This window comes from Xiphias gladius, chromosome 15 (genome assembly GCF_016859285.1).
Source record: "Xiphias gladius isolate SHS-SW01 ecotype Sanya breed wild chromosome 15, ASM1685928v1, whole genome shotgun sequence".
Lineage (NCBI taxonomy): Eukaryota > Metazoa > Chordata > Actinopteri > Istiophoriformes > Xiphiidae > Xiphias > Xiphias gladius.
Window position 1 is genome coordinate 31,488,443 of NC_053414.1, and position 20,602 is coordinate 31,509,044.

Sequence of the window (20,602 nt, forward strand, 5' to 3'; positions counted from 1 at the left end):
CACAGAGAGGGAGGGAAGAGAGGGTTGAGGTTTATAGCAGCAGCTGGCCAGCAAAGAAGAGTGAGATAGACAAAAAAAGAGCATATTACTGTGTATCTTCACTGATTTTATTTTTAAAATATTTTTTGTTGTTTAGTATTTTTTAAATTCCTGTTGGAAGCTGTGATATGGTTCCGAGCAAGGACAGATGGATCAACCTGCTTAAAAAATGCCTCGAGGATAAGATGTACCCTGGAACTGAAACAGACATATACAGGTGGGTAAAAGGACAAGAGTGTGTCTGTGTGTTGGTTTGTGTGTGTGTGTCAATCTCTGTCATAGGCTACTTTTGGGGAAAAATTTCAGACTAAAGAAATTAGTGGCAAAGCTGATTTTTGAGTCAGTGCTTTGGGTTAGGGTTGGGTTAAGGTTAAGATAAGGGTTAGCGTTATGCAAGCAGTGGTTAGGGCTAGGGTAAGTCTCCAGGAAATTAATGCAATCTATGTAATGTCCACAAAAGTGACCTCGATCAACGTGTGTGTGTGTGTGTGTGTGTGTGTGTGTGTGTGTGTGTGTGTGTGTGTGTGTGTGTGTGTGTGTGTGTGTGTGTGTGTGTTTGTATATGTTCACAAGAGACACTGTAAAATATTGACAATCTCAACTTAAGCATCATATACTTGCTTGTTCTGGAAGTTTTGACCGTATCACATGGTCTTCTTCAGCTGTTGAAATTTGCTCATTTGAGCTTGACAGTTCTTCAAAAACTTAAACTGCAGAGGAAGACCTGTGATCTTCTGGAATGCTACAAAAGAAGCAAGTAAATGGGCCTTGAGTGGAGACTGTTTTGTTAACATTCAGTGATTGGATATTCCTTCATTATTATAACAGTATAAGTAAGGTTAAGATGTAATAACAACTAGTAGCACCTGGTTCACCTCAGAATGTGGTCATGGGAACTTAACCTTGCGCTAAAGGTGAGGCTGAGGTTGGGGAAATATGGTTGAATAATTGAAATGTCAAACATTGCCTGGGCTGGTACTGAATGTTGCTACAGGATAACTAATGCAGAATAGGGTCCTACTGATTGAATTCTCAGCAGACTGGTTGTTGCATGATACTTTGTTGCATCAGATTATAGGGGGTATCAGTGATCAGCTGGTCTGGTGTGTGGTGGGACAGAAGGGGAGGCAGCATGCTGCAGCTCTTTTGGATTTTCCTAGCAGGTGAGTCTTCACTTTAGTAATTAGGTTTTTTTGACTGTAGTACATTAGAGAGTCACAGTGAGGTTGATTTTTGCAGAGCTCAAAATCTTTCTTGCTCATTCCAGGTTTAGAGCTGTTTGCTTCTTCTTAATGTTGTCATTTTGAACTGTTCTTTTCAACCATGCATTCTCTCACATTATTTTCCTATTTTCACCTTGTTTCTTTAAAAATCCCCTCTGGACATTTAACAGTACTCTGCTTTGAACAATAATTAGCACCTGATAAGGATTTCAAACAAAAAAGTTGAATTACCTGGTTAATAAAAACTTAGAACAATATACACACCTTCTCCCTTATCTAAGAAACAGAAACTATGAATATGTAAATACTGTTCATTTCAAAAGTTCAACTGCTGTCACAAGATGTCTCCTTCACTGAAAAGTCCATTCTTAGTGTATGTGACCTGGCGGCTTCAAATTTCCTCATCAGTCAGTTGCATATCAGACCACAATTGGCCCCAAACTAGTTCTGATGTCAAAAATCCCACAGGTGTCAAAGGTGAGACTTAAGGTGAGCTCAAAAGAAACTTTCTTCCTTCAGCAGATGTATGGGCTCAAATTAGGGTCAAGACTTTGATCTTGTATAGTGATCTTCACAAATAATTCCAAAGTTTTTAATTGTACATCAACCTTGTAAGCCTGTAAAATAAATCTATTTTAAGTTTGTGCATGTGTATAAAATATTTATATTTGTAGAAAAGATTTGTATTTGTAAAAACTAAATGAGACTCTTTATATCAATGAAGTTACACAAAGACACTGTGAAAAAAGAAGTGCTTTTTTGAACATCTCTGAACAGATATAAAGCAGAAAACTGTCAGCAAAACTCAGCGCTCAAAGTCCCCACACTCTGTGTGACGCTTAAGTTACAAGTCCGAATTTTGACCCTGTCTTTACACCTGAATCCGATTGGACAATGATAATCCAATCATAAACAGAGTCAAACTGTCCAATCAGAGGGCAGATGATTACGTTGCCTGAAAGGTGTAGTAGATTTTCAAGATGGACAACAGCGTGGGCTCCTCCACGACCCATGTGTATTTAATTATATTTGTCGATACTGTAGAAAATAATGGTAAACATTTAATGTGCTGTATGTTTGCAAACCCACCTGGGTCCTCCTATTTTCTTTTTTCTTCCCTCAGTCCCTCCATCCCTCCTGCAGCCTCCTCTCCCTCTGTCCCTGCCAGTCCACATGTCGGTTGTCCCTCCTTCCTGGCAGTTCCTCCCATTGTCCCAAGTGGAGCTCGGCCCTCTTTTCTCCAACTCCAGCCCTTTCTCCTTCTCCCAGAGCCTCTTCATGGTGCCTCCACCTGGCTGGGACCCCACACCAGGACTCCAGGCTTCATTTGGCCCTTACTCAGTTACACAGGTAAGAGGAATAAGACAGGTGAGATTTCGTGGGTTAACTGAAGATGGAAAAGTACACTTGTTCCACAGCAACCTCTAAAGCTAACTAGCTACATAATGTACCTCTCTGTGTCTTTCCACAGCTCATTTCAGAGGCTGCCCTTCCTCTCTCTTCCCCTATGTCTGCCTCCCTTCTCTCAGAGTATGTGGAGAGGGAGAGGGATGCAGGAGGGCAGGAGAGGTTCAGGGTTAGGACACTGTTCCACAAGCGGGGTGACACCAGCACCCGAAGGACCTGCATCACCCTGCATGCCTTCAAGGAGACACAGGAGCACAAGGCCTCCTGTATCACACAGGTGAGGATCAGATTATCTCTTAGCCTGTTGTGTTTTCTCTCTGTTTTCCTCAGTCATTCATTTCACCTTTTCTCTCTACTTGCTTTTATCCATCTATCAATCTCTCCTATTTCCCAGCCTCCTCTAGGTCTGTGTTTGGTAAGTCTGACGCTGCCCAGTGACTGGTTTGAGTATAAACACACCAACCAATCACATCAGAATTTGGACAAGTGGCACAGTAACATCCACCCTCATAACCGAGTCCAGAAGCGGGAACGGCAGTGGGGCGGACATCATCACAGAAACTTTGTCAACCGCCAGCGTGTGACTTCTCCTTCACTGAGGTTAGTTTTTAAAGTTTATCATTTACTCTTTCATAAGTTCACTCATTCATTTCATTAAACCAACTCATGTGGAATAGATTATTATGTGAATGGAGAATATGTACAGCATTGTTTGGTTGTTTAGGCTCTGACTTCATCACTCCCCAGAAGGAGACAAAGAGCTCAGCACAACTGGGAGCAGGAAATGACGATAAATGACGCAGTGGAAGGTAGACTCAGATCCTAGAGGTGGAGGCTGGATGGAGGAGCGACTCATTAAATGCTATATGAACAGAAGCAGCAGCAATAGCATTAAATGACAACACTGAAGTCTTGTAAAACCAAAATATATAGTTTGAAAACACTTCCAGTAAAACATAAATGTCATCTTTGCACAACTTGTCAAAGCTTGTTTTCGAGTGTGGAATGGGCTCATTGTTGCCTCTTTTGGCTTTTGGGGGAAAAACAATTACTACGACTGTGGTTCTCACCGACCTTGATGCTCCAGTGGATGGTTTCTGCCCTACAACCGCATGGGGCAATAATGAGCAGATCAATAATAATAATAATAATGATGATGATGATGATGATGATGATGATGATGATGAGGATTGTTATTATTATCATTATTGTTATTATTATTATCATTATTATTAATGATATTATTCTTATTGTTGTTGTTGTCTAGAAAACACAAAAGCATGTATGACGTTTTCCATATCACTGAAAGAAGGAACATATTTAAATTTGGAGCTGATTCTTAATCGTACTGAAGAAGTTTGAACAACTCTTTTGGTCTGCTCTTCAAAGGCTAAAGTCAAATATGAGTCCTAGTTTCTGGCAGTGTGTGGCACAGAGAGCTGGAGAACCCAGCTAGTGTATGAGCACTTCAGTTGCAAAGTATGGAGCAATTAGTAAGACCTCTGTTTTTTTGTTGTTGAGTTGCAGGTAGTTTTGACGTATTCACACTTTAATTTCAATTAAACAATTATGCAGGCTATTAGGTTTTAGAACAGCCCTATTTTTTCAGTTTTTATTGAATTTTAAGCAGTTGAAGTCCAATGAATAACCTTAAATGGTACAAAGGTCAGTGATAAACTGCCTAAGGTAAAATTAAAAAAATTTTATGTCACCAAAAACTGAAAAATCATGTCAATTTCATGGAAAACTTACAGCTTAACTTACAGGTTACCTACAGCAATGGAAGTAAATTAAGCCTTGAAACTTAATGCAAACAATTCCTGCAGGTGCTCCTCGATTACTTACTGCCCCTGCTTGTAGCCCATATTACCTATAATTCCCTGCTCAACCTCACGAGTAGGTTCCACTCATATTCTAACCTTTCACAGTAACAGTATTGGATATAATAGTACTGTAAGCGGTGATGCAATTCCCCCCTTAAAACCACAGTGAATTCTGAATTCTTTCTCTCTAACAGTGGATTCCATGTGTGTAAAGAAATACCGTTACCCTGCAGGGAGAAGAACAAAGGACAACAAGGCGAGCCTTTACTGAACACATCTAGAATAAAAAAAAAAGATCACAATCAGTAGTTTATGAAATGATGATTACATTCAGTATATGAAAATAAATTTTCGCACATAATTCCCCACTTAGTGACTTCTAAGTCACACACACATTGTATCACCTTGACACACCTTTCCCTGTTTCCGCCCAACCATGCAGCAAGTCGCTGACTCATGGCATCAGTGATCATCAAGACGATGACTATCACTTGGGGAGAGATTTGCCAGCAGGAAACAAGCATAACCTGGTAAAGATCTCCTCCCTGTTTTGCGGGGATGGAGAAAAAGCCATGTTTTGCTCCTGACCATAATCAATAAACATAATACTGCAAAAACTATGTTTTTTTGCTAACATATGTTGAGCAAGCTACCTGTAAGTTGGTAACAGTCAAAACATTAAAAAACAATTAAGCTTTTCTCTAAAGAGGGACTAGTCACGGCACAAAACACCAGAAAAGGGTTTAAATGATTACATGTCAATAGGTGTTACAATATAATATAATATAATTGTATCTTACTACAAAATGTCCATTGCTTTAGCTTAGAACTACTAGACATCAGTGTTATCATTTCTGTCTTCAGCCCAAGTAAACACACTTGTTGGGAGCCATTGCTGTGGAGAGGTTACAAGCACCTATGTTGCACAGCAATGTAGATATCTTTGGTCCATCCATGAGGTAAACTTCTCCAATTTGGTTTCCAGGACACGTGGCATGTTTGTCCAAATGATGTCTTCCCCTACCATAAATTTAATCACACTAAGTCTCTTCCTAGCTCTGGTAACCACATAATGCCATATAAAGAAGTTGTGGTCTGCAAAGGCTGGAGACTGGAAGGTTATTTGTTACCTCAGTAAGTATCTAGTTTCCAGGACTGTAACTACAATTACAATTGATTGTCTTTTTCGTCATGATACAAGTGTGGGTCGTTATTGACCAGGGATTACCTATCCTGTTTATTTGCCAATAAAAATCTCCAAACTTATCAACCAATATATCTTCCTCTGATATTTTCACCATATAGTAGTTATGCCAATTTCTAGCTTTATCCAATAATATTTATTTTGTCATAAATTTAGAGTTTTTAAGTAAGTTTTCACCAGGTAATTGTGTCACCTGATTCCATTGCAGAAATCTCCCTCATAGAGGATGTAGGAAGTAAGGAGAACACAGCACAAGACATGTTCCGCATAAAGATGTATATAATGATATGATTTAAAACTTATAATTATTATAATAGGGCTAATAATAAGACTAATAATAATAATCAGACTAAGCAGTCCGTTTTGAGCAGGATCATGGGGCCAGTAGCCGATTTGCAGTTACAGATCCAGACTCTGCAGCTCCAGAGGCAGAAATACCTGCAGAAAGCGCAGAGGAGAGAGGAGAGAGGAGAGAGGAGAGAGGAGAAAGACGAGAAAGCACAAAACTACAGGAGAGAGAAGAAGCCAAGTCAGTAAGAAACAATTATGGGATATGAATGCATATGGATGGAGAGGGAGAGGAGGAGAGAGAAGCTTGATGCATCATGGGAAGGCCCCCAGTAGTCTTGGCCTATAGCAGCATAACTAGGGTACAGCTCAAGAAAAGCCTGAGCCAGCCCTAACTATAAGCTTTATCAAAAAGGAAGGTTTTAAGCCTACTCTTAAACATGGAGAGGGTTTCTGCCTCCCAGACCCAAACTGGAAGATTATTCCACAGTAGAGGAGCCTGATAACTGAGGGCTCTGCCTCCCATTCTACTTTTGGAGATTTTGGGAACTACAAGTAAGCTTGCATTCTTGGAGCGCAGTGTTCTAGTGGGGTAATAGGATACTCTCTAAAATATGATGGTGCCTGACCAGTAAGAGCTTTGTAGGTAAGGGAGAGGATTTTAAATTCTACTCTGGATTTTACAGGGAGCCAATGCAGAGAAGCTAGCATAAGAGAAATATAATCTCTTTTCCTAATTCTTGTCGGTATTCATGCTGGATCAGGGTATATAAAAATTTGTTGGGACAGTTTAACAATAAGGAATTACAATAATCCATCCTAGAAGTAACAAAAGCATGGACTAGTTTTTCTGCATCTATTTGAGACAGGATGTGCCTGATTTTTACAATGTTAGGTAGGTGAAAAGTGGCAGTTCTTGAAGTTTGTTTTATGTGGGATTTAAAGGACATATCCTGATCAAAAGAAACTCCAACATTCTTAACAGTTTTGCTGGAGGCAAGGGCAATGCCATCCAGAGTAAGTATAATGTTAGATTATGTGTTCTCGAGGTGTTGAGGGCCAAGTACAATAACTTCAGTCTTTTCTGAGTTTAACAGCAGAAAGTTGCTGGTCATCCAGGTCTTTGTGTCCTTAAGACATGCTTGAAGTTTAGCTAACTGATTGGTTTCATCAGGCTACATCGACAAGTACAATCGGTTTCATCTGCACAACAATGGAAGTTTATGGAGTGTTTCCTAATAATATTGCCTAAAGGAAGCATATATAAGGAGAATAAAATTGGTCCAAGTACAGAACCTTTTGGAACTCACTGACTAAAATCTGAGTATATGGAGGATTTATCGTTAACGTGCAAAGACTGAATAGATGTGATACAGATGACTTTAACCAACTTAGAGCGGTTCCTTTAATGCTAATTAACTGTGCTAGTCTCTGTAATAGGATGTGATGGTCAGTCGTGTCAAATGCAGCACTAACATCTAACAAGACAAGTATGGAGACAAGTCCTTAGTCTGATGCAATTAGAAGATCATTAGTAATGTTCTCCAGTGCTGGTGCTAAATCCTGACTGAAAATCCTCAAATAAACTATTATTATGTAGAAAGTCACTTAAAACTGATTGGCGACAGCTTTCTCAAGGATCTTAAAGACAAACAGTAAGGCTAGATCTATAGTCTATAGTTGGCGAAAACGTCTGGATTAAGAGTAGGCTTTTAAGAAGAGGTTTAATTACAGCTGTGGTACATAGCCTGTTAATAAAGACAGATTGATTATATCTAGCAAACAAGTGCTAACTAAGGGTAAAGCTTCCTTAAGCAGCCTAGTTGCGATGGGATCTAAGAGACAGGTCAATGGTTTAGCTGAAGAAATCAGCTAAAATGAACGTCCACATGAACATTTAAATCATTTACTATAATTACTTTATCTGTGCTAAGGACTAAACTTGATAAAAGCTCTGAGAATTCAGATAAAAATTCAGGGTAGGTAAACTATAACAAATAGAAGAGGCTTTAATGTTTTCCAGGTTGGATGTGAGAGACTAAGAACAAGGTTTTGAACAAGTTATAATTGACTTTTAGTTTAGGTATGATTAAGTTGAAAATGGCTGCAACTCCACTCCAACTCCTCCATGGAATGTGAGTTTTGACTGGGGGGAATGGATTGATTTAGGCTAACATATTCATCATGACACAGCCAGGTTACAGTAAGACTAAATAAATCAATATGATGATCTGATATTAGATCGTTTACTAATACAGCTTTAAATGAGAGTGAGGCCACATTTAATTCTCCTATTTTGTTGTACTTTTTCAGTGGTGGTCTTAATTTTTATTAGGTTTTTATGTACAATTTCTCTTCTGTTTGTTTTTGAGTTAATTAATTTAGGTGGTCAGGGGGCAAACACAGTCCCTATGGGGATTTGGTTGGGTGATGGGAGCATTGTGCCACAAGTAATTAATCCAGTGAGAATTTTTATGCATCCATTGAAAGAGGGTGCCGTAGTTTATTGCATCTTGAGACATGACCATGAATCTATGTGGTACGTCCAATGGCCAGCCTGTAACTGAAATCCAAACGTTAGGATCCAACACTTCCTTTTGAGGATCTAATACGTCTCTTTTCACCCTAGTTGTTTAATTAGTAAGATCAATTACGTTCAGTTATCCTGTTAACTTGAACGGCACACATATACTAGTCCATTGTGGTGCCAATGTGGCATGAATCTGCACATCTCCACCACAGCACCAAAACCCGTCTGCCAAAGTGAGCATTCCTTGGGAATAATCTGGCAATCAGCGAATTGTTGTATAGTTTGTTTCACCCTTTTTTCGCACTGTATGCATGCTCACCTATTCACCATTTCCTAGCACCTCTTTGCATTTTATCTTCGAGTTCTTACATTTGTATCGCACTTATCCAGCCTTCTTCCAATATTGCTGCATGTTCATGCTGACTGGTTCTTTCCTTTTACAATGCAAAACTGAAATGTTATTCCTTTAGGCGCTACTACTATTAGTGGTACAAACACACTTTCCTATTCTTTCATCTGAAAGATACCTTCGCATGTGGAGTTTGTTAAGTGCCTTTGTCTAACATCCTTTCCTATGACTTACAGTACGTAAGCAAAATAGCACTTTTCCCATGTCCTGATTTCTTCCGTACACCCATTTGGTCTCAAAGGTAATGGTTTCACCTGTTCTATTTGCATTGTAACATGTTATACATGTTTTTTTAACTGTTTGATTGGCTGTAACACGAGTTTACTTAACGATATAAACATGTTTAAGTGAGTCTCGCTCTGCAGTTGATGTATTTGCCGTTTAACTCCACCGCTCCATACCATTACTAAGTATCTTAATCAGTCAATTGTCATAAAGTTGTCAGATTCTAAACTGATACACTGGTCCTTCAAACACTTAACCCTCATAGTTACTTGCCATTTCCTTAAGTACCTTACGTGCATGGGTAGTCACTGAATAGGTTCCTGTCCTGTAAGGCAACTGTAATATGTGCAAAGGTACTAATGCATAGTTGGCCAATTGTTTGTTGGAGCCACATACTTTTAATTTAGCTGTAGCTGGCAATTTCAGGGCCCAAGCTTCATTGTCACAGCAGCTGGTTTCACTTGGTGGGGAGGATGTTGGTGTATATATCTTTTCCTTACTTTGCCTTCCTGTTCCCACATAGTAGGGACTACAATAGTCACACTAATAAGTAACAGTATGCATACACTGCCCCTCATGCCAGAGCCCATTTTTCTGAAGGGATGCCAAGGTTAAGCTGATGGTGATGTTGTCATGTTTTAGTGTTCTTCACAATACTCACCACTAATACTATGGTCAGGATTGTGTGGTGCAGTTCTTGCCACTTGAGCTGTCTCCAGTCTTTTTTCCTGTTGGTAGCCTGCTGCAGGTGCCCTCCAATGTGGCTCACCTGTCTCACTTGCTCTGCTGCAGTGATTGAGGTGGTACTAGACTGTCCTTCCCTCAACCTTGAAGGCGGTTGGAGTTTTCAAGATCACCATGAACGGGCCTTCAATCCTTGGCTCATTCCACTTTCTCTTGAACACATTAATGTACATCCATTCACCTGGCTGGATCTTTTGCAGCTCTTCTGGAATCTCACTGGTTCTTCCTTCTGTAGCACCCTTCACCTGTTAAAAAACAGCTTTGTTTGAGGCAGTTAGGTGATGCACTTAGTTAGTCAATTCTTTTTCAAGCTGCTCAAGTGGAGGACCACTATATGGACCCCTAAGATATTGCACTGGCATGGGTCGACCCGTTAGCATCTAATGCAGTGTTAGATGTGTGTTGCGGTTAGTATGCATTCTCATTCCCATCAAGGCCAATGGCAATGCTTCCAGCCAGTTCATTTTCCCATCTGAAATTTTTTGGCGATTTTTGCTTTTGGACTGCCATTAGATTTTTCAACCATTCCCTGTCACTGTAGGTGATAAACACATCTTAGTCTCTACCTAAGTCTCTAGGCCTTTGCAACGCCCTTCATTATGTTGTTTACAAAATGTGGGCAATTGTCTGAGACGATTTTATCGGTATCCCAAACCTAGGGAACACTTTTCTACACAGGAATTTTACCACTGATTTTACATGTGGACCTCTTGTTACAGCACCATCAACTGTATTTATCTACCACAATCAACATGTACCTCTTGCCGTGTATTGACTTTGTCATGTCTACATAGTCAATCATCAGATGCCGGAATGGAACATCTGATGACAGAATGTATCCAATTGGCGCTGAAAAAGCTCTCCTGTTGTTATAAGCCACGCATACAATTATGTGTGGCTTATAACAACATATAATCACCATTATGCATGCCTGGCCCATCATGGCTGTCAAATATGGTGAGCACCATGCATTTTGGATTCTTTCGATTACCTTCCCCCTTGCGCAATGGTCTAAACCATGCGTATCATTAATTATCGTGTGAAGGAGGGAGGTGGGGGCAACCAAGCCCTCGCCATATATTTTTGTGTGGCCCTGCCTGTGAGTTTTTAACAGCCCCCCTTTTTACTCAAATACTTTTCTCATATACACTGACTGCTTCTTGTGCTTAGATTAGTAATGACAGGTCAGTAGTTGGACCTATTTCTTCATCTAAAATGACTTCCATAACCCCTTGTATTAACTCTGCTTCCTTGCTAGTTCATCTGCAAGGTCGTTTCTCCTTGCTACAAGAGTGTTTGTCTTTTGGTGTGCTGGGCATTTAATGATGGCCAACACCGTAGGTCCGTGGGTGTATGGCCACTGAAAGTTGTAAAATTGCTGCTCCATGTGTGATGGTTTTCCATCAGCTCTTTGAAACCCTCCCTGCTTTCAAATGTTACCATAGACGTGACAAACACAGTATGCATATGTGGAATCACTGTATATGTTTATCTTTCTGCAAGCTGCCAACTTACAGGCTGCTGTTAGGGTCTTAACTTCTGCCAACAGGGCAGAACACAGCTGATCAACCATTTGAGCTTGGACTTGAGATATTGTTTCACCATCATCATTTAATTGTGCAGTTTCATATCTTGCATGGTTGCCCTTATCATCTTTATAGCATGAGTGAAGAAGCAGTCCTACATTGTGCTATCATGAGGCACACCATCTGTGGGTATCACCATCTTTGTTGCTGGATTGATAGTTGTGCATCTTTGAATGGTAATTCGTGGTTAAACAGGTTATGAAGTTATGATTACTTCATAAACTGTTTTTCTGGCTTGATTGAGCACAAATCTGGGACTTGTCAGCAGTGCATGTAACTAGAGCAAAGTATACAACATAAACAACAGTATACAACTGGGTGCCCGATTGTTAGCGTGGATGCTTTTTGATAGGCAAATGCTGCTGCTGCCAATCCTTGGTAGCAAGGTGGCAAACCCTCTTCAACAGCATCCATTTTTGTGCTGTAATATTGGTAATGGTTGTTTTCCTGTGGGTGTCTTTTGCATTAGCACAGCACTGGCAAAACCTGCACATTCTGCTACATACAAATGAAATGGTTTGCTAAAGTTAGGGGTGACCAATGCTGGGGCTGTGTCTCAGCACCCACTATTGTGTTGATTACTCCTAGATCATGTACCAGCCTGTAGTCTTTTGAGTGTGGCTTTTTGATTGGAGAGATTGGAGTGTTACATGTTCTTCTGGTCTTTACCAGAACTCTAGTTTGCAACAAACCTTCAAAGGTGGGATTAATTCCTTCTATTACCCGTGTTGTAAGAGGATTTTTTTGGTAAGGCAAATCCCTGACTTCAGTTTGATGTTTACTGGTTGTGCAGATTTAACTAACCCAACATCAGTCTTGTGTTTTTACCATAGACTATCTGGCACCTGTTGTATTAGTGCAATTTTTTCAGTTGTGAGCGACATTTTTGTTGGTACCCTGTCACCTAGCAATGCTATTTCAGCTATACAGCTATATAGGTCTCATTTGTTATCATAATGAATGGTCTGTCAGCTGAGATGTGGATTTTTGGATTGTCTGTGGGGACCCATTCTGTATCTGCAGTTCATTAGTTCATTTGACTAATGTCCTTCTGCGATCGATCATCAGCGTTGCATGAGGCATGGAATCTTTCACTTGGAAACATTGTAACAGCTAGATTAGCAATGTAATGGCTGCAACAGATAGATGGCAACAAATAGATGGCAACAAATAGATGTCTTCTCTGGCGAAGTAGAACTGATGTCTCTTGACTTCCTCATCCCAGCATTCCAGATAGTCTTTATTTTATAGATTACTGTCAAACTTCAGAGTGCCGTGTAGGGATAGTCTTGAATCTACTGCTTTTTCCAACTGGGCTTGTGCCCATGGTCTCCACTCTACCATTGTTGCAATTGCATCGATTCTTGTGGAGTCAGATGTAGCAAATATACCATTGATTGAAGTGGTTGATTGCTCTGGTCCATTGCATCATCACTTCCTGAGTCAGGAAAGTCCACATAGACTCCATCTTGGGTACATGGTTTTTTTGACAGTATATCTTTTCCCATGAGATTTACTGTGTGGCTTGCTGAGAACAGTAGTGGCACATCCACTGTTTTTCCGCCAATTAGCATTTGTATAGGCTCAGTAGGGGATACTACTTGTAATTTCCCAAAGAAGCCAACAGTTTTTAGAGATGACTTAGAGAGAGGGAGACTTGGGCCTTGCTTGCCAATGCATGAGTAGGTTGCACCTGTATCCACCATAAAAGGTTGTTAGCGTAATCGATTATTACTGGTGTGGTGGGTTTTTCTTGTGGATGTTGTGAGATGATTGATAACATCCTGTCCTCCTCTGGCTCCTCTAAGCACCACTATTACTGCCAGTCTGCAGCGGATTCTATTCAGGGGTTGACTGTACAGTCCCTTTTTCTGTGTCCAGCTTGGCTGCAAACCCAGCAGAAATGATCACTTTCTTGGTTGGCACCTTGAAATTGTTCTTGGGGTGGTCCTTGTGGTGGTACTTGGTATCTTTGCTGTTGTCTTGGTGGACCTCTCCATCTTTCCCTTGTGGCTGGACCCCCCCTTTGCATTGGTCATCCACCCCCCTTTGGTGGGCCGTTATTGAATCCCATTGGCTGCCCGACACATATGTGGATGGGTGATGTGGTTGGAATAAGTGCTGGTAAAAGAGCTGCTGGTTGCATCACTGGTGGTGAAGTAGGTGCCAGGACAAGAACTGCAGGTGCAGGTTGCATCACTGGTGGTGCTTCAGCCATTGCTGTCACCACTGGAGCTTGCCCCTTTGCTTTGTCTTTTTCTTTCTTTTGCTTGGTCAGCTCTCTCAACTGCAGCTGAGTCAGCTTGTTCCTCAGACTATTCTCCTTTTCCTTCCTGTATTGTTCCACAGGTTGTACTATATGTTCTGTGAATAGTGGCCATTCCATTTTCATCCCCCCAACAATGCAATTTAGGCATTTCTGTACTTGCTGTGGCATGCTCTTTTTAACCATCAGCTTGTACAGGCTCTCAGTAGTGTTATTGGTGTTCCATTGGTCTTCCTGTTTTGTTTTTTCCACTTGCGCTGAAATGCATACAGGAACAAGGATGGGCATTCATCTTCCTTTAATATTTTTACCTCTAATTTGGGGGGTCCATTTTTTCTGGATAGTACTTCTTGAGCTCTGCCCATACCTTATTTCTGTGTCCTCCAAAGCCAGCGTGATCAGCTGAGTTTCCTGTTGCCACTACATTCAACCCTCATGAGTTGAAAATGTCTTCAGTCACATGCTCACCAGGGATATACATCAGCAAAGCCTTGATGTCTCCTATTGCCTCCTGTACTTTCTTCCAGTGCTGTGATCTATTTGTTTGCTCCTTCAGTCAGCGCTGGTAATCTCCCTGCCAACCCTATCATATCCATGAATGACCATGGCACATACTAAGTTCCACCCACTTTCATCACTAAGGGGCACATGGTCCCTCTAGACCACCATCATCTCATGAAAACCTCACCTTCTTCTTCTTCTTTTCCATCTTGGATGATGTCAACTTCAAGTTGCCTTAGGGTCATTCTCTTCCACTGCCCCTGCTTTTCTCTCGTCTCATTATAGTTCCTATTGGCCTTCTCCACCTCCTTTCTGGAGTCCTCCACTTTGTATTGTATTTCTTCCCTGGCTTTACATGACTCGTCCAGCATTGTCCTTATTTTCTATTGTTCCCTACGTTTCCTACGTTAGGCTTCCATTTCATCTTCTATCCAAAGTGTGCCTCGCACCATCCTTCCTGCTGTTTCATTCTCTGTCAACTTTACTTTACCCTGACTATGCTGTTCAGAGTCAGAGTTCCATGAGCCTCTCTTCTGTTTTTCCACTTGAACCGTGTTTAAGTTGGCTGTTGATACCCATTGGGTCCTTGACTTGTCTTTGATTTTGCCACTTGAATTTCTTTTCTTTACTCTCACCAATTTTATCCTTTCTCTTGTGTCTTCCTCTTATAATGGACATTCAGCATATCTCTTAGCCTTTTTTGACAGTTCCTTGTATGTTGATATGTCATGTGGCCAGTTCCCTTTTTGTGGCCAATTCCCTTTCTTCCTTTCCCTCATAGTCTTCTTCTTTCTTTATTGTCACCCAAACTTTCCCCTGTATTTCTAACAACATGCTTGTATTCTCACCCCTATCCTCTTGGTCAGAACTGCTACTGCACTCGCTTCGCCTGTACTACAAGGTTGAATACTGCCCTGCTCTGAATGAGTTTTTCTTGCTTGGATAGGGTGGGGGGTCAACTGGCAACAGTGGTGGGTCTGGCTTGGGTCCTTTCCACTCAACTGGCTGCACAATCCCTATTTGCATTCCCTTTTCTTTGATCTCCAGGTCTTTATCTTCTACATTCACTAATTTCTGGAAAGTTTTTATTGATTGACTATAGGTTGTACCTTCATGCATAACAATCAAAACGACTGTCTCTCTTTCTGTGTTTTGCCCACTCGCCTATCACTAATGTCTTTGGCTCTGTGGTGCTTAATATTTGCCTCCACCTCACCACATAAGGCAATGTCAAAGGTGCCCTCTGTTTACCATTATTGTCCACCACCTGTTCTGTTGTTCCCTTTTCTCATATATTTTTAGGATCTGGATACATTTTATGATTTTTTATGATTTACTCTATGTCTAATTATATCTCCCCACTTGCCGGTTTTGCACCTGAATCTTCTTGGGCTAATTGTAATATACAACCAGGGATTGATTAGGGGTCTGTCTTGCCCCTTGGTAATAAATCCTTCCGGTACCCAATAAAATGGAATAAGAGGGAGAGTTGCTGTTCCTTCTGGATCGTGACAGAGTGATTTTAATATTAGCTGCAGAGTTTCAACAGTCCACAACCGTTGCAAGAATGGCACCCACAGAATATTAGGAAAATCAGCCTGCACCTTGTTTCAAATTAACCCACTTGGTATTTTGCCAGAACTTAAGGTTAATCAGCTGCATGTTCTGATAGCATTCAACACCACATGAAGTTATGTAAGTTCATTCTAGCCAGAAATGTGTTCTTATCCCTTGTGTTTCTATATTTTTTACATCCCACATCCAATTTGAACCATCCACCTGATGACTGCTATCCACACCTCTACAAATGACACACCAAAGGCAGTTAGCAACACTACTGTTCCACGACACATTTGCTGATCTATTTTCAACTCTTTTCCACTCCCATTCATTTAACTGAGGATAAATTATAGTACAAAAAATTCCTTTTACAATGTTGGCAATCCAATCCCAAATTGGATGCTAAACACTGTAAACACTTTTGGTGAAATGACTGGGTATTTTCTCTGTATAGAACCAAAACTTTTTTGGGTAGCATAATTTCAGCTTTTTCAGCTTCATTAACAAATTGACCCACATTAATCCTTTTTATAACCACTGATTTATCTATTTTACTCATATATTCTTTATTCCCAGTCTGAAGTTTTCATAAAATTACTTCTGCATCAAATTTTGAGTTTACTTTTGTCCTAATTATGTGCACTCAGTTTATTTGTAGTCTTCTCTATTTTATCATAGTTCCAAACTTTACCTAGAGCGTACTGCAGCTTTTCTTTTTCAAATATCCAACTTTTCAGCTGAATTAACACACGTTACTCATTACAAGAAATAAGACTCTTTATTCACTCAAACACATAATGTTAGCAAATTCACACTATCTGGCCAGTGGTCACCGTCCCATAGGCCCCTCAGCGATTCTAGTCGCTGTCCCAAAGGCCCCTTGGCAAGCCTTTAACTGGGTGGCCATCCCCTTAGTACAACCTTTAGGTCTACTGTCCTTTCAGACCTATTCTCTTGCAGCACTTTATCTTGACCAGTGGTAAGACAATCTACCTGTACAGACCTTATATCTTGCGTGCTCATTCAGACCTTCCCTTAACCTTTTTAAACAGAGAAAAGAAGCAGTATCCACAGGACTCCTTACACACTTTAAATACTCCCTAACACTAATTTCCCCAATTTACATCATCTCCAAGTTAGAGTTAGTATTTAATTCATCACTCATCAATTCATACTAACACTTAACACATACACATAATATCACATTGAACTCTTTTACCACAAATTTCGATTCTTTGGAAGATAGGCTACGTACTGCCTTGGCTCGGGCGGATGCACACTGGTCTCAGACATGAGTACTTGCAGATTTTTGGAAAAGAGGCTCTGCTTACCTTATTATGCAGCTGCCATTGATTTGAGTAGCAACAGCTCCATCCAAGTGTCAGGCTCCTCGAGTCTCTCCTGGCTGACTTGCCAATACAGTGCAGGAGAAAACCTGAACGAGTGCCAGATGGGTTCAGATTCTCCTCCACACAATTCGTAGTCTTCAATAATACATTATGCAATATTTAGAGTTCAATGTGAAATAGATTTCTTGTATATTGAAACAGAGTACAATAAATCAAGCTGGTCCAGGGAGCAACTGAACTGTCTCCGCTGTGCATTAAATTTTATTTAATTATTTTCTCTACCATCTATGGCAATTGTAAGTACACTCCCATGCCACACCTCATTGGCTGTGACACTATTGCTTCATCTATTTGGGAGTTTTTCATCATGATTAACTACTTTCTGAAAATTAATGGTGTCTCCATTCCTCAGTAGCTGATATCTCCACAAGAGTTGGACGTCAAAAGTATTTTTGTATTCTTTAATTTCATGCACCATTCTAATCTGAAACACTCCTAACGAAATAAAAAAAATAATACATTGTATCACTTAATTGCATACACCATTATATTTCAAAGCAAACACATTCCTCTATCCTTCCTCCCTAACTTTTTCTTATTCAGCACTCTTGATTCTGACATTCTGTTTTTAAGGGTAACTTACTGACAATATCTAGAATTAAAAAAATATATGATCACAATCAGTAATAAATGAAAATAATGATTATATTCAGTAGTATATGAAAATAAATTCACCAAACCAGTTAATTATAGTATAGCCTATGCAGTTTCACAGAAAGAGAAGGCAAATTCCAAATTAAACTTCTTCAAGATCATTACACAACCAAGGATCTTCAGCTGATCTTCAGCTGTGGAGGAAAATAACTGTTATTCCTGGACCCGCACTGTTCACCGGACAATAAATACACACCTTCAGTCACCATGCAAGAGGGATCCCAAGTAAGGTGGCATCTGGGCAGACTTAGTCTTAGTGTTGTATTTAGTTAACATGAGCAAAGTGTTGTAATTTGAATGTATCTGTGATTTACAGGTACACCCTGTAATTCACATGGAATTCAATCTTTAACAACTTGTTATATTTCTTTTGTTAGCTACATTTGTAAACAGACCATGCATGTTCTTCTTTACTCAAGTTCAAATTCAAATAAGCTTTTTTGGCATGAAAGATCAGAAACCTATATTGTCAAAGCAGCAAAATTATTTACTAATTTAATAATTAACTAATTACTCACTCCCTCTGTCCTAATCTCATCACACTCCTCAATATAGGGACTTCAGTGCTAGTTGGGGCTGGGCGCAGGCCTAATTGGGCTTCAGGCTGTTTCACACTTCTGCATAGGATCGATGCAGAGCCTATGCCGTAGCCTACGCCATAGCTTGCGCAAGTGGCCTACACCATTCTGAGCATTTATATCTATGCACTAATGTGTTTGCATTGCTCTGCAATTGCACTGCCAAAACGCTAGTTAGCAGTAGGGTTTCTATGCCATTGTGTGTGTATTTCTAAATACGGTGACTGAAACTGAGTGGATCATTTTGGAGTTTGACCTAATAAATGTTGAACAACAGTCACGTTTACTGAAAGTACTGCAACGCAGAAAAGAGGGAAGACATCAGAGGAGATGGTGTGTACGACCATTGAACTGATTGAGGCAGAGGGAGTGTGAGTTTTCCTTGCTTGTCCGGTCACTGAGAGTCATGGACGAGACAGGCTACCTAAGCGGACCAATCACAGTTGTTGCAGTCTGCGTTGCAGAGCTGTTAAGTAACATTTCTGAGGAGGTGCACGTCAGACTACAGCATAGGCTATGACTTAATTTACGAGCTAAGCTGCAGTTACGGCGTATCTATTGTGTTTATTCAACGCAGAAGTATAAATTGGCCTTTAATCCTCATGTTGGTTGCCTGCACACAGCCTCTCTCTATCTCTCTTCTCACACACACACACACACACATACTCACATCCTACAGCAAGATAATGAACCAAAACAGAAAAAAAGAACTAGACTGTGGCTTGATGGAAGAACAGCACAGTCTCCAGACTTAAACCCCATGGAGCTGGTTTGGGATGAATTGAACAAAAGATGATAGCCAAGCAACCTATAAGTGCAACACATTTGTGGGAACTTATGCAAAAGTGTTGGATCAAACTTTCTTAACAGAATTTCATTTCTATTGTTGAAAGAACAGCATGAGTCTGTCCGGCTGCTGAATAAGTCAAAAATTTAGATTACATTTTTGGATTTAAGATTCCATGTTTCCTTTTTTAAATTTTTTTTAATTAATTTTTTCTATGCTTTAACTTCAGACTACACTGAGACATTACACTGTAAATTTCAGTGATAACTGGAAAAACTGAGGTGTTCTAAAACTTTTGACCAGTAGCATATATGTAACTGGGTGCCATCTGTTATGTTTTTGCATTATGTGACCCAATGGAAGCATATAAAGTGAGAAAAGGACTGGACCCAGATGGAGCGCTTTGGCACTCCACACGAGATGTGAGCCAGATAAGATTTAAACCAGTTAAAAGCAGGACTTGAGATACCAACCCAATCCCTCAAACGCTTTAATAGAATTTCATAATCTATTGTACTATTATTGAGACATCTAAAATCTAACAGATCCCTGTATCTGCATTCAACAAAAGGTCAATAGTCACTTTAGGGAGAACTGTCTTTTTACTGTGTTTAACAAAAGCCTGATTAGAACTGTTATTAAAAAACACAAAGAAGATTTTTCTAAAACCTTTGATAAAAATGGCAATATAGAGATAGGGGGTAGTTGGCTAATCGGGTCAAGGTTTGATTTTTAAGAGGGATTGTATGACAGCTTGGTTAAAATTGGACAGAAGGTGACTAACAAGCAGTTAATTTTGGCAGTATTAACTAGAATTATTACATATACCCAACTGGCAAGATGACAAGCACGTTTCCAGTTGCCAGAGGATCTCAAGCAGTGTTTAGGCTCATAGGGAGTTAGAAGATCACATATATAGGCAGAAACCTGACAATTCAAACACTCACTTCTTTTAGAACATGTTAAAAGTCTGAAAACAGCGTGTTGTATCAGCTCTAGTCTTTGGATGTTTTGCCTGCTGATACCAGAATAAAGGGTGTTGCAACAGTCTGAAGGAGATAAAAGCAGGGATGACCGAACAGCTTTATTCACCTGAGCATCAAAAGACAAATCTGAGTGAAAAAGTACACCTAGGTTACTCTTTTTTTTAACAAGATAGATAGATAGATAGATAAGACACCCTGACTAAACAAGAGATTGTTAATGCTGCGTGTGCTGGGGCCAGGTGGTGTAATTTTAATTTTTCTGATCTGGAGTAATTTAACTGCAGGAAATTATTGGACATCAAGAACTTAATTTCATCAAAGCAGGAAATAATAATTGGCACTTAGGAGGTATGGCAGTGTTAATTTCTTCCACAAAATCTATG

At 40.1% G+C, this 20,602-nt stretch overlaps 1 protein-coding gene across 1 annotated transcript in view; it reads left to right on the plus strand.

Annotated features, from left to right (window-relative positions):
* The first annotated feature begins 1,130 nt into the window (after positions 1-1,130).
* tmem132a (transmembrane protein 132A) overlaps positions 1,131-20,602 on the plus strand; it is a 43,531-nt gene continuing 24,059 nt past the window's right edge. The window contains exons 1-4 of the mRNA XM_040144857.1: positions 1,131-1,202; positions 2,386-2,612; positions 2,734-2,946; positions 3,064-3,269. Coding sequence (XP_040000791.1) covers positions 1,172-1,202; positions 2,386-2,612; positions 2,734-2,946; positions 3,064-3,269 — 677 coding nt within the window. The 5' untranslated portion in view covers positions 1,131-1,171. The remainder of the gene's footprint in view (positions 1,203-2,385; positions 2,613-2,733; positions 2,947-3,063; positions 3,270-20,602) is intronic.